The 13,658-nt window shown below is 41.2% G+C and overlaps 2 protein-coding genes across 4 annotated transcripts in view; one reads left to right on the top strand and one right to left on the bottom strand.

Moving 5' to 3' along the window:
* LOC134291871 (uncharacterized) overlaps positions 1-5,456 on the top strand; it is a 32,552-nt gene extending 27,096 nt beyond the window's left edge. For all 3 annotated transcript variants that reach the window (XM_062860216.1, XM_062860217.1, XM_062860218.1), the window contains exons 4-7: positions 2,635-4,073; positions 4,150-4,273; positions 4,334-4,513; positions 4,576-5,456. In XM_062860216.1, coding sequence (XP_062716200.1) covers positions 2,635-4,073; positions 4,150-4,273; positions 4,334-4,513; positions 4,576-4,872 — 2,040 coding nt within the window. In that variant the 3' untranslated portion in view covers positions 4,873-5,456. The remainder of the gene's footprint in view (positions 1-2,634; positions 4,074-4,149; positions 4,274-4,333; positions 4,514-4,575) is intronic.
* A 2,592-nt stretch (positions 5,457-8,048) lies between these two features.
* Positions 8,049-9,774, bottom strand: LOC134290058 (leucine-rich repeats and immunoglobulin-like domains protein 1). Its single transcript, XM_062857032.1, has 2 exons — positions 9,583-9,774; positions 8,049-9,521 (listed from the first exon to the last, which is right to left on the bottom strand). Exons 1-2 carry the CDS (start codon positions 9,600-9,602, stop codon positions 8,444-8,446), a joined length of 1,098 nt encoding a protein of 365 aa, XP_062713016.1. The 5' UTR covers positions 9,603-9,774; the 3' UTR covers positions 8,049-8,443.
* Positions 9,775-13,658: the final 3,884 nt, after the last annotated feature.

Raw genomic sequence — 13,658 nt, 5'->3', positions numbered from 1 at the left:
AGTTACAAATATTTTCATATAAATACACTTTTATTTATGCCAACTCGCGAAAACGTCATATTTTCTTCATTATTTCAACAAAAACTAGGCTAAACAAATGTAATACTCAATAGAATACAATTTTCCATGAAAATATTTCATCAAAATCATTTAAAAATTACTGAGTACTAAATTATTCATTTTTTTCTTTGAATATTGGGCTTTACGCCCTTTAAAAGGGCGTAACTCGAAAATGGGCCCTACGATTTTTTTCAAATTTTGCCCAGAAATGCAGGATAGTCATAGAAAACGAATGGTGGGCACCGATTGGATGGAGATTTTTATTTTATAAAAACGGTCTGGGGAGCACCGTGCTATGTGAAACTCTAAAAAATCGCCATGAATTGAAAACTTCTGCGATCATCATGAAACTTTCACATATTGTTTCAAACGTGAAAACGTAACAGTGAAAAATATAAAACTGGCTAAAATAGTGTTAAGTTTTATACTGGAGGGTGCACAAGCTCGTAATGGGACTGACTTGTGATTACATTTCATTATGGGACAATCTGACTTGGTGTTGTTTTTCAATTTTACTGAACAAACTACATATTTTTTTGCACGCAGCTGAAAGATCATCCGAAGAAAGCTCGAAAACGGCCATTAACTCATTTTTGACCAAAATGCAGATGGGACTGACTTGCGATTCACGGCAGTATATAACTGTAAAAAATATTACAATCACTACAAAGTTGTTCAGTTTTGTGATACGTAACACAGAAATCCATGATGGGACTGTTATGCGGGTACTTTTGATATGGGACGCTCATAACTTGGTATTTTTTTCACACATTGACATAAAAATTCGTAATTTTTATTGTTGTTTTTGGAAGTACAACAAAAATGATGAATATTCATAACGTTAAAAGTGATGAAAAGTCAAATGGGACTGTTATGCGAGTGGGGGCAGCATAGTGGATGAAAAAGGCGAATTGGAATCAGGATCCGCCCCTCGAGGCGGTCGATGAGGATGGAATGGAAGTCAAATGTGTCAAGTCTCTACATACCACAACAACAAGGGCAGCAACTAGCTTCAAGATTGAGAAGCAACTGATCACACAATGTTCCAGCTTCTTGGTTCTGGTTCGCTTGTTTTGTGTGCAACCATCGTCGATCGACGAGGCTACAGATTCAACTTCTGCAAGCAGCACAACACGACGAGTATGGCCAAGAGGTAGAACTCTACGAAAGGGTAAGTCTTTGCAATCCAAACACATTATTTCTCCGTTGCATCTCTTTCTGGACATTGTTGGCACTATGCGTGTGAGCGGCCGCTTGCAAAACTCGGTTCAGCCATAAGATATGACAAACCCCGTCATTTTGCCACCAAAGCATCGAGTTACGGAACTACTAGTTATCTACACCTGCGAGACCTTCATTCTGGGTCGGCTCTTGTGACATCAACACTTCGTCAATAATACTGGATAATGGCTGCCAAATGATCGTTGGCGTGAACAATGCTGGCCCCGTCATGTTAAAGGCAGCGTGCGTTCGAAGAGTGAAAACCACCAAAGGATACCTCGTGGTATTTTTGTGCCTATCGACCACCTGGATCCACCTGGAAGTGGCAAGCGACCTTTCATCCGATACCTTCCTTGAAGCTCTAAAGCGATTATATCATGTCAGATGCGATCGGACAATCGTAAACTACGAGAGTTTATGAAGCAGATTCTTGTCAACAGCAAGGACGCAAACCGCCACCTGTCGAACCTAGGAATCAACTGGGCTTTCAATCCCCCTTCGGCGCCGCACATGGGCGGTATTTGAGAGGTCACAGTGCGTAGTGTGAAGAAGCATCTCGTGGTTGAGCTTGAACAATCGGCCATCACGTTCGAGCATTTGTCAACACTGTTGTGCCAAATTGAATCGTGCCTCAACTCACGATCAATGTGTCCGCTGTCCAGTGAACACGACAGGGCTGAGGCCTTGACGCCAGGTCATTTTTTGATCGGTCAGCCCACCAACCTGGTTCCTGAGCCCAGCATGAAGCATTTGCCAGTCAACCGACTGGACCAGTGGCAAGAGATTGAGAAGCTAACCGAACGCGTGTGCAATCGATGGAAGGACGTGTATCTGGCGCAGTCTTCAACCTCGCAGCAAGTGGCGTACGGTTCAACCCAATCTCGACGTATGCCAACTCATCCAGATACCTCGAGATCCGTTCGGGTGGTTACATTGCGCCGATGTTCAACTGTGTACCAGAGACCGATTCTTAAGCTTTGTGTACTTCCGTCTGATTGATGCCCCTTCGTGACCTCAAGGCGGGGAAGATGTCTTGTCAGTCAGTTCAGAAGGACAACAAAGGGCAGAGTAGGTCGAAATGCCGATCTGCCGTCGTTGGATACAGGGTCGATGGGTAGGGAACCAAGCTCTCCATCTTAGGACTACGCGTGCTACTGAGGGACACAAGACTCACGGTGATAGTTTGACAGAAAGTTCACCGAGCAAATTCTGACGGGTTCAATGCTGCAGCATTGCCGTCGGGGTGCATTCTTCTTCATACATCAATAACTTCGTTTACACGTACCAGTCATTTACTCTAATAACAATAACATCATGGATTCAGCTTAGTCAAATGTTACATTCTTGTTTCAGATTTCATCAACACCCAGTTCCACTACGGGATCCTCCACCAAAGACGACGATTGTGTCGTCATCGAAGACGAAGAGGACTCCACTGAATCTCCTACCATCACCGCATCTCCCATAGAAGCGAAACCCTTCGTAGCCCCACAACCTGAACCGGAAACGTCCAAAATCCAAAATAACGCCAGCAATAATAGCCAGCTGGAGTCTCTCATTCACCAGCTCTACAACGATTCCGATTCCGATGATGACGCTCCTTCGGAAACATCGTCCATCGCTTCGAAGGCTACCACGACATCTACAACCATTACAGCTAGTTCATCGGATCCTCAAATTGAGCGATCCCCATCAGCCCCACAACCCAAGAATGAACTGTCGCTTCTGGTTGAAAAGACCATTGCCGAAAGCAAACAGTTGCAAGTTAAACCCCCAGAAGCGCCTCCGGCACCACCGCCAAAGCTACAGTCCAATAACAGTGCCATATCGGTCCGGCGGATGTCGTACGTTCCGGCTCCTACCTTTGCCACTCCCACGGCCGTCGCTGAGAGAAAAAAGTTGCAGATTCCGGCTCGAAGGATGTCTTACATTCCAACGGCCACCACAATCGTCCCCTCCCAGGCGACCGGATTCACCAAACTATCGGACTTGCGCAGTGTCAGCTTGAATCTGAAGCGGAAATCTACCGGAACGACGGAAATCGAAATTCAACCATCGTCAACGGCTGATGAGGAAGCAAAAAAGACTCGTTTGGCTCCTGCTATGACGACTCCGCCAGTGAATCTTGCGGTACCCCAGGCGAAGCCTCCTACGGTTGGGGAAGTCGTGTGTTTGGATGATGACGAGGATGTTCTGGATACTTCCAAAAAGACAAGCCTTCCAACTCTTCCAGCGTCTAAAACACCATCATGCACAACAGTTTTGAACCGCCAGCAAGCAGCGCTCATTGCCAGTAAGATCAATCTGCTGAACCCAAGTCAGAAGGGTGTTATCTATAATCCGTCCACCGGGGTGCTCCGAATCAAGCGATCCCTGATGAATAGTCTCACCGAGGGCACAAACGTCAGCATTCCGCCTTCATCTTCAGCAAGCTCAAAGGCGGTTTCCAATTCGGTTCTCGGCAACTCCCCGACGCCGCCAACCACCAGTAGCCCCCAGATTTCGCCAAAAGCGCCGACGATCATTCCAACGGTTGTTAGCAAATCCGTTCCGAGCTCGGTGATAACCCCGCCGACAACGCCTAAACCTACTGCGACGACTGCGGGTGCGTCGTACATCGAGCCACCGAAGGTTCCCACGGACGGAGTGCTTCGGAGCAACATACCCGGGCTGGGCGTGGTGCCGGTACTGTGGTCCAGCAGTGACATCATCATCAAAGTGCGGGAACTTTCGGTCAAGCAGCAGTTTGTGCGGTTGGCCAACTTCGAGGCGGCTGTTGTTCTGCTGAATCGGTGAGTATCATGGAATTTTCAAATATGTGATAATAATCACATATTCTGATGTCTAATCATCTCGTGTTCTTTTCAGATTCATTCGAAAGAATACCTACACCTTCAAGCCGTTTTCGTTAACCATTGGGTGGAAGTTTGAGGCCAGAACTGAATCGTTGCCGGCGCAGGAGCAGCTCATCAATACCATCAACCTCAGATGCGTAAGTTGGCTAGAGTTAAATCCATTGAAGCCTATTATTGAAAACTTTCCATTCCCTCAGGTTGTCACTAATGATGGCGTTATCGATCTGTACAAGGCGAGTGCAATCATCGCTTTCCAAACGTCGAAGCCCAACTTCTACGAGGAACTGCTGTTGCTTCGCCTTTCGATACTGTGCTGCAAGAAGGAACAGTACGAACAGGAACAGTGCCATAAATTCTTCGAGAACATCTTCGTTAAGGTCAGTTCATTGAAATTCCCATTTATGCATCTCTCAATCTAAATTGAATCATCCCCTCTCAGGCCACCAACACCATCAAAGAGCTGACGCAAGCCTCGGAAGCCCTGACGACGCAATCTAACTCCCTCCGCGAGCACCAGAAGGAACAACGAATCCTCTTGGACAAACTGCAAGCAGCTCGAGGTATTGTCTCGGGGAAACCCACAATTCACTTGGTCTCCAAACGAGTGGCCGTACCGCAATCGATTCTGAACCGCGTCTCGAAATCGAATCCTCCGCCAGGGTCATCGAGTTCAACACCGGCGGCAGCGGCCGACAAACCGAAAGATTCTTCTGTGATTGTGCTGGATGACGATTAGGCTTCGGTTAGTTACGGCGGGCGATTTATTCAAGGATCACTCAATTACCTCAGTGTGTAATGGTAAGTGGAGGATGTTAACTCTGCTGAGGATTCATCGTTATTTATTTTCTAGTGTATGAGAATGTTAGCGTAATTGTTACACGCCACTTCAGTTTTAATTTGAAACAATGTCGAATTTCGGTTAAGTCAGTTATCGCATAGCACACGCATCTTTTTTGTAGGGAAAACAACTAAATTAAGCGTATTCTAGTTGTATATAGGGAAAATGGATCTCTTGGTGTTAAGCAGTTCATCGGATTAGTAATATAACAAGCGAATTCGATCTTACAGCATCACACAATACAAATTAGAACATTTTAGTCACCTGTGTAACGAGCATTCACGGTATGATGACCAACCCTGACATTTTGAACATTTCTCACTTTTTCAATAGAGAAATTTAGAACTTTACTGTTGTACTTCCCTGAAATGGCGTGCGGACATGCTGTAGCGTTGAATCTGGCAGAACTAAGAACTGTGCAGATGAAAACAGAGACACGCTTGTTCCGATAACACCAGATGCGGTATCTTTATGCAATTTGTGGTGATTGGAAGGCGGAAGAAATATATCGTCGAAAAGCTTGGCTAAAAAAACCCTAGGGTAGGTATAATGGTTTACACAAGCAGTGAATCGCTTTGCGATCTTCTACAAAGTAGTTCAGCATATCCAAGTTTACTTCATCAGTTGCATAGTTTCAGATGAGCTTGGGCCCTTAACAGGTCATATGAATAAAGCTGAGTAAATACTCTTTGGTCAGATTGGTGAATGATGAAGGCACAGACAAACAGACGTAACACCTTGAACGATTTCCGTGGAAATCCATCGCCCAGTTCACACTACCATCACCTGGTGGAAAAGTTGCACGAATCACTGTGTTGTGCAATATCATCAACAGAAGGCGCTATTGTGAAACGTCAAACGCATAGAAAAACGATGCGCGCGCCTCTGGTTGTGAAAGCCACAACTATGAAAATTTAAAATGATCATTAAAAGCGTGTTCGATGGAAATTTCGCAAGTGTTACGTCTGTTTGTCTGTGATGAAGGTTCACAGAAATTTGCACCACGGCTTCACAAAGATTTAATAAAGAGTAGATCTTTACTCAGCTTTATTCATATGGCCTAACGAGAAAAATTTCAAATTTCAATAGCAGTGCGAAGCGCGGGAATGCAGTAAGTCGTGGAATCACAAATTTTGCGCAGTTGCTTTGGTCGCTAAAAAGAATCGAAAAAGCTTTGTTTCCTAAAATAGATCAAGAAATGCAAACCCTGTCACGGTCGCCATGTAACAAAAGGGTTTGAGAAACAAATAAGCTCTTCCTTTTCCAATCAATCTGTATTCATGTTCGATCATTCGCATGGATTGCTGCTGGAGGTAATTGGAAATCATTTGTCAGTGGTTCTGAAACTGATAAACGACGATGTGAGGAGAACGAGAAGGAGAATATCGTTTGACAGTTGTGCCATGACTTGTTGGATTTAATCACCGTTGACTAGTATTGATACAGTAGACCAGTAGACGTTCGTTCGGTACAAACGCTTTAACTGCAATGCTTTTTAACTGCAAGTCCGGTAAGTGCAACAGTTTTGCAGTTATCGCATCGCTTTCTGTCAAGTTTATGCCAAAGCAGACGACGTTGCATAGCGATGCACTTTCGAATGCACTTTAGATCACATTCAGACAAATGACTAGTATTTGACGTCTGTCAGTCGTTGCAATTAATGAATTTCATTCGGTAGGCGAAACGTAAACATGTTGCAGTTATCGAACGTCTACTGTATTTCTATCTGTTCAACACGAACTATAATGCGTTAGTTATTAAGCTGCGACAAGTGACGGATAACGATAGACGACGAAGAGCAAACGAGAGAGGACGCGCACCACAACCGCAAAGTACCCTACACTGAAAAACTAAATCATATATCCAATGGAAAATTTCCATTAGTTTGGCTATATGACTGTTTAGATTTTCCGATGAAAATTTCTTCGGAAATATCACATGAAATCAATACGGTCTATGGAAAACATTAGGAAATTACATTACTTCTATTGGAAAATCTTCCCAAATTTCCCAAAATCTATGTGATATTCCCATAAAATTCAATGGACACGCGTATGAAAACAATCCATGTGAAAATCAGATGAAAACAATGTGAAAACTTTTTTCAGTGTACTAGACAGTAGCAAGTGATCTCTCGGCTGGATAGGTGGTAACATCAGCTGCAGTGATCCAATAGTGGTTTCTGCTTTTAGTGGTGTTACGTGTACGTACACGTTGCATTACACGAACACTACCTGAGTTACTGGTTGAAAATAGTAAACAAAAATCAGCTGTTCTCGGCATAATCAAAATTTGATTTAATGCCCATTTAAGGCTCAAATGAGAATAGCATATTATGCAAAACTGAAAAACCACTTTTCTTCAGAATGACGCAAAAGCAAACAAAACCAGCGTGTCCGATTGTCATAATTGACTAAACAAACAATCGGACATTCTTATTTTCTTCGATTTTTGGATCATTTTGGGAAAAAGTGCTTTTTTAGTTCTGAAGCATTTGCCATTCTCAATTGAGCCTTAATGGGCATATTTTCAACCAGTAGATTTGCATTAGTGTTTGTGACGCCGTGCCGCGAAACCACTATTGTGAGTTGTGGGATAAAAAAAATGTAAAATGAAAAATTGTGTAAAGTTAATGTTTTGATTTCGTGTTTTTTGTCTGAAAATGGTCGAAATGTGATTAGGACGAAACGTCACGCAAAAAACGATATTCATCGTCATTCTTGTTTCTGATCGAATCGGATACGTTGGAAAGTATACCTCGTTTGCATTCTTGTTTTCGATCAAACCAATTCGATATTTCGAACATCACTTTTTCGAATGTTTGGATTCGGCAACAACATTTCAAAAGGGCGTAACTGCTTTTGCAACCAATGCCTTCTCACAGAGCTGTGGGTCGTATTTCATTTATCTCACGCAATTCACATCCGTTAATCGAAAGAGGAGGATTTTATCTTTCTATTTGTGCTAGTGGATTGCTCGAGAGAGATGGGACACGCTCCACAGCTTTGTGAGAAGGCATTGGTTGTAAATGCAGTTACGCCCTTTTGAAATGTTGGTGCCGCATTCTGGTTTTCGATCGAATGAGTATTTTTACAGTAGACGTTCGATAACTGCAACATGTTTACGTTTCACCTACCGAATGAAATTCGTTAACTGCAACGACTGACAGACATCAAAGACTTGTCAGTTTGTCTGAAAGTGATCAAAAATGCATTTAAAAGTGTATCGCTATGCAGCTGTCGTCTGCTTTGACAGAAATTTAATTTGACGGATAGGGGTGCGATAACTGCAAAACTGTTGCACTTACCGGACTTGCAGTATAAAGCATTGCAGTTAAAGCGTTTGCACCGAGCGAACGTCTACTGTACTCCAAACTAAAAGAATTGTAAAAAAGTGTTACTTCCGTATGACATTTATTTCAAGGACAACTTAAGCTAAATATACGTAATCAGTGTAAAGATAAGTATGCTTATTTATTCTTCTTGTTTTGAGACGCTCTTTCAATTTCTATCCTATACATAGCCTCAATGATGTCGTTTGAGACATTTTGTTGTTCGATGATTTTCGACACCAGATTTTCCAGAAGAGCTTCAATTTTTTCTATTCTGTTGCTCAAATCGGAAAGTTTTTTGTTGTTTGTTTCTTCCATGTTGGCTAGCTTGGAGTCGAAATTAGAAATTTCCTGCTGCAATTGATCGATGGTCGCCGGAGATCTTTCTTCAATCTTTTTGTTTGATGGCGAACAGTCTAACCCGAAAATATTCACGCTTTTTTCGTCACAAGTTAGTTTACCTAAGATATCCCTGCCACGTTTGTCTTCCAGTAAACTATCTTTCCATGCACAATTTAGTGGATTATCCTCCATGTTTAATAAGTGTAGTGAGCGAAAGTGGTTGATTGCAAAATGTGTCAAATTGTTATGTTTTAGATTAAGGCGGTGAAGTGAAGACATGTTCCAACTACATACGTCAAAGTGTTGCAATTGATTATGTTCAAGTTGCATATCAGTGAGCGATGGAAAACTAATCGAACCATCACTTGCAATACGTTTTATTTTATTGAAAGATAGACCAAGCTTTTCCAAATTGGCCAACCCATCAAATTGATCCAGTTGTACTGTTTCTATCAAGTTGTGCGAAAGATCTAATTCCCTAATTTTTTTCAGTTGATTTATGTTTTCTGGAATATATGTTAGTTTCGTTCTGATACATAGAAACTTTTCTAGCTGATAGTGTGTTTCACGTTCAATCATCAAATTTTCAGTATATGAAAAGCGTATTTCCATGTGCGTTATTTTAGGGTTTATGTGAATAGTTTTAACAGTTCCATATTGAAAGTCAATACGAATGCATTTCTCGAATTGATTTGCGAAATAATTCGGAAGTATGTCAACTTTTGCGTTATTAAAAACAAGCACTTTGTTATCTGGAATTTTCTGCATCGCAGCAGCATCAGCGGGCCAACGGAAACCTTGAATTAGAACTTTTGATGAACCGGAATTCACAGAAAACGATATCATGCCGTCGAGTTTTAAGATGGTAAAAAGTCTGCAAGAGAATGTTAAAATTACTATCAAACACCCACAAAAATTGCTTGAATTTTATTCACATCACAAAAATTATCTTCATCTTCAATAAATTTATTTTGAATTTGACTTTGAATCACTATGTTGAACGCTTGATTTGCTACAAACTTGGCCTGATAAAGTTCTATGCACCAGCCGCATTGGGTATGTTTGTGATGTGAGCCAGAACGGAAGAGTGACATTAGAGTGGTCCGTTATTTCGGTTGGAAGCGGTCTCCGTTATTTATGCAACGACATTCGAAAAGATAATTACAAAAAGACGAGAATTACAGCAGACGTCCGATAACTACAAAATGCTTACGTTTCACCTACCGAATGAAATTCGTATGTGTAATGAAACTGATAGACGAAAATGACGAATTTATTCTTGTATTTTTTAGTCATTCCCAATTTTGCATAAGCATTTTTCATTCCCCAAAAGCACAATTTGCGTCAACTTACGGAACCCACTAATGGGAGAGGGAGTACGGCCGAGCGTTACGTCCTATATAAACATTTCAGGATTTTTATACAAAAAAGCGTTAGGAGGTGATGGGTCAAAACATGTAAATTTTAGCGTTTCGTAAGAAATGGATGCTGCCTCAACAGTTAATCATTTCGGCTGTAGCCGCAAACTTTCGAGAAGAACCTCGAATCATTAAAAAAATTCAAAACAATGTATTTCAGACGCGGTTTGGTCGATATGAGCTGTTCCATGAGGTCTCAGTGGTTCCAGGAGGCATCATTGACGTTCCAGGTGGTTTCAGGGATTTTCGGCGGGTCTCAGGTTGTGTCAAAAGAGTTGCAAGTAGTTTCATGGGCTTTCTATGGAGTTTTTTTTGGAGTTCCAGGGAATGTAAGACGTTTCATGAAGTTCGGAAGCTTTGAGGGGCGTTTCAGAGAACTTAAGAGGATTTCAAGCAGTTTCAGGAGCTTTTAATGGGGCTTAAGTGGCATTCCCAGGTTGTGCTAGGGGCCTCGGAGTTAAGGAGCGCTCTAGAGGAATTCAGGGATCTTGAGGGGTGTTTCAGGGGCATAGGGGCATTTAAGGAGATTTCAGGTTGTTGCAGGCGGTTTCAAGGGCGTTTCAAGGAGTTTCTAGGGGTGTCATGGCGTTCTATGGGGTTCTCGGATATGTTAGACGTTTCATAAGGATTCAGAGGCGTTCCAGTTGGATTTAGGTGTTTTCTATGATGCTTCAGGAATATTACAGAGGGTTTCAGGTGATTTAAGGGGCTTTCAGAGGGTTTGAGGAGATCTCAGGCGCGTTTCGAAACCCCCTGAGACGCCTTGAAACCCTTCTGAAGTCACCCATAACCTCCTGATTAGTCTTGGAACATCTTAAACCCTAGTAGGATGTTAGGGTCAATATGACCCAGACAGGCACGCTGAACGTGCACTCCGCCATCGTGGTGCGAACAACCTAACGTCTTAGGAGGGTAAAAGCGCTCTGAAATATCCTTAGAACACCCTTGAGAACATCCTGCAACCTCCGGAAGTCATTTCCAAATCTTCCTGAAACCACGCGGACGCCTTGAATCTCCTCTAAATACCTCTTGAAACTTCTTTCAAAGCTCCCTAAATCCTTCTTGATTCCACACAAACCCCTTCGAAACCATACCAAAAATCCTTGAAAAGCCTCGATTGCACCCAAATTTTGCAATCAATCATACCCAAATTTTCGAAAAAGCTTTATCCCAAAAAATTGACCTTGTTGACCCAGTCTAGTACAGTAGACGTTCGATAACTGCAACATGTTAACGTTTCACCTATCGAATGAAATTCATTAATTGCAACGACTGACAGACGTCAAATATTTGTCATTTGTCTGAATGTGATCTAAAGTGCATCGCTATGCAACTGTCGTCTGATTTGACATAAACTTGACGGATAGCGGTGCGATAACTGCAAAACTGTTGCACTTACCGGACTTGCATTTAAAAAGCATTGCAGTTAAAGCGTTTGCACCGAACGAACGTCTACTGTATACATAAACATACAAAATCGTTTTTAAATTTTACTTATTTTAATAAAAGAGTGGCCCACCCTAGACTTGATTCTGTATGGCTTCTGCGGCGACAAATGACGAATTATCAGCAAGAAACGCGATAAGAACAGAACACTGCACCGTAATATAGAGTCAGGAGAATTTACACATAATCCCAACACGGCTACCACCAAGAAGGATGTGTTCGATCACCTTGCAATCGTTTTGCTCATTTGTTTATAACTCAGTGCAGAAGCCCAATATTGAAATGTGATGTTCGGCAAACTTGTAAAATAGTGTTTTTTCAAAGTATTTTTTTACCAAGGATGCCATATTCTTACTCTCATGTAATCAGCGCTTGATTCAGCGTGAGAGCGCTAATAAAAGTAATACACTAGAACTCTATAAATGCACTTTGTTTATTACATTGAATTAACTGTTTTGATTATTTCAACCAACATTTTTTAAGAATACAGCATTTTGTGATCCATATTTTCGTATGTACATATTTCCTTTCAAGTGCCATGATATTTCTCTAACAATTAACTACATTCTTCAAATTTGCATTTGCACAAAGGTGTTTTTTTATGATTTTAACATTATTTAGCACAAAATACCAAATTTTATCTAACTAGTATGTTAACATCAATTCGAACTCACAGCTTTGTTGAATAAGCTTACCATGAATGAATTAAAGTATTTTGTAAGTCATCTGGTATACAAGGCGTTGCGCTACCATTATGGGAGGCGATTTTTTGAACGACAATCTTTCCACCGAGTTTTAAAACACATCTAAAAAAGACGATATTTTTTATGTAAAATCTATCACAATTGGCTTAAAACCCTTCAAAAATTCTTTAAATATCTTCACATAATTGATTTACGTCAAAAGTTCTTCTATTGAAAAACAGAATTGTAGCGTCCTTAGCGGTTGAAGGACGTGAATCCCATAGTGATCAACTACACCCCGCTGATCAAGTTGCCTATCCCAAACATTTTGGCCACCCCCTGTAGAAGTTAGTCACACGAACCCTCGCGGCATTGGACTTCCGTGGCGCTTGTGGCTAGTTATTCTAATTCTAGTACAGTAGACGTTATCTCGGTGCAAACGCTTTAACTGCAATGCTTTTTAACTGCAAATCCGGTAAGGGCCGATTTCTTCACCCGGGCTTAAATTTTAAACCAGGCTTAGCAAAATTTTAAGCCAGGCTTAACATTTTTTCGTTTTTTTCAAGTCGGCTTAACCACTAAACCCGGTTTAATAAAGCTACGGTTTACGTTAAGTGTGGTTTATCTTAAGCGGTGCTCTGAGGTGGCTTAGCATCGCTAAGCCAGGCTTAAGCCGCAAATTGCAGAGTTTGGGTTTCTTCACCTGCTTCATGGTAAAATTTTTGAAACAGCAGACAATATTTTTAAAAAACATTATATAGTATGTATGTATACTTATGAACGATACAATTGTAAAACGTTTGGATACGGATGGAGGCGATGATAAAGAAAATGATAATCTACAGCCGGTGCGTCGTCAATATAAAATATTCAACATCGGTTTTTGGGACAATCAAGTTTTTACATTAGATTGAAAGTCTTCAAAAAGGCACCGTGTTGATACTTTTGGAAATTTGTCATCCTGATTTGAAAGTCAAAAGTACATTTGCATTGAAGTTCTATTTATTTGAAGTCAAGTCCTTCCATAATTTCAGGTCACAATAAACATATTTTTGTCTCTTATGGTTCAAGACATATTATTTTTTTAACAAACAAACTGAACATGACACTCAAAAAAAATTCTTCTTATAACTTTTTATACACTGATTTCTTAGAAAAACTTAGTTCAAAGCACGTTTAGCCCATCGAATATTCAACATTTTGACTTATAATTCTAAATAAAAAAAAAGTATCATTCGTGGTGTACTTCTAAACATGACTTATATTGCATACCTAATAGGGTGACGTTGGATATTATCGGCAGGTTTGTTCTCTTCGTCGTAGGGGGTGTTTGTCGGCCAAAATGCCTGAAACATGGGCATATCATTCAACTCACTTTGGAAGGATTTGAGGCCAACTTTGAGTTCAATAAGTTTCAAAAAAAACCCCATGACGAAGAGAACAAAACTGGCGAAAATACGTAAG

Source organism: Aedes albopictus, chromosome 3 (assembly GCF_035046485.1).
Source record: "Aedes albopictus strain Foshan chromosome 3, AalbF5, whole genome shotgun sequence".
Classification (NCBI taxonomy): Eukaryota; Metazoa; Arthropoda; class Insecta; order Diptera; family Culicidae; genus Aedes; species Aedes albopictus.
The sequence above is the reverse complement of the archived record's forward strand: the minus strand, read 5'-3'. Positions and strand labels throughout refer to the sequence as shown.

Coding starts and splice junctions, on each gene's coding strand:
- LOC134290058 (XM_062857032.1), bottom strand. CDS start 9,602: ATGAAGATAATTTTTGTGAT. Junction 9,522..9,582: donor ATGAAGATAATTTTTGTGAT/GTGAATAAAATT, acceptor ATTCTCTTGCAG/ACTTTTTACCATCTTAAAAC.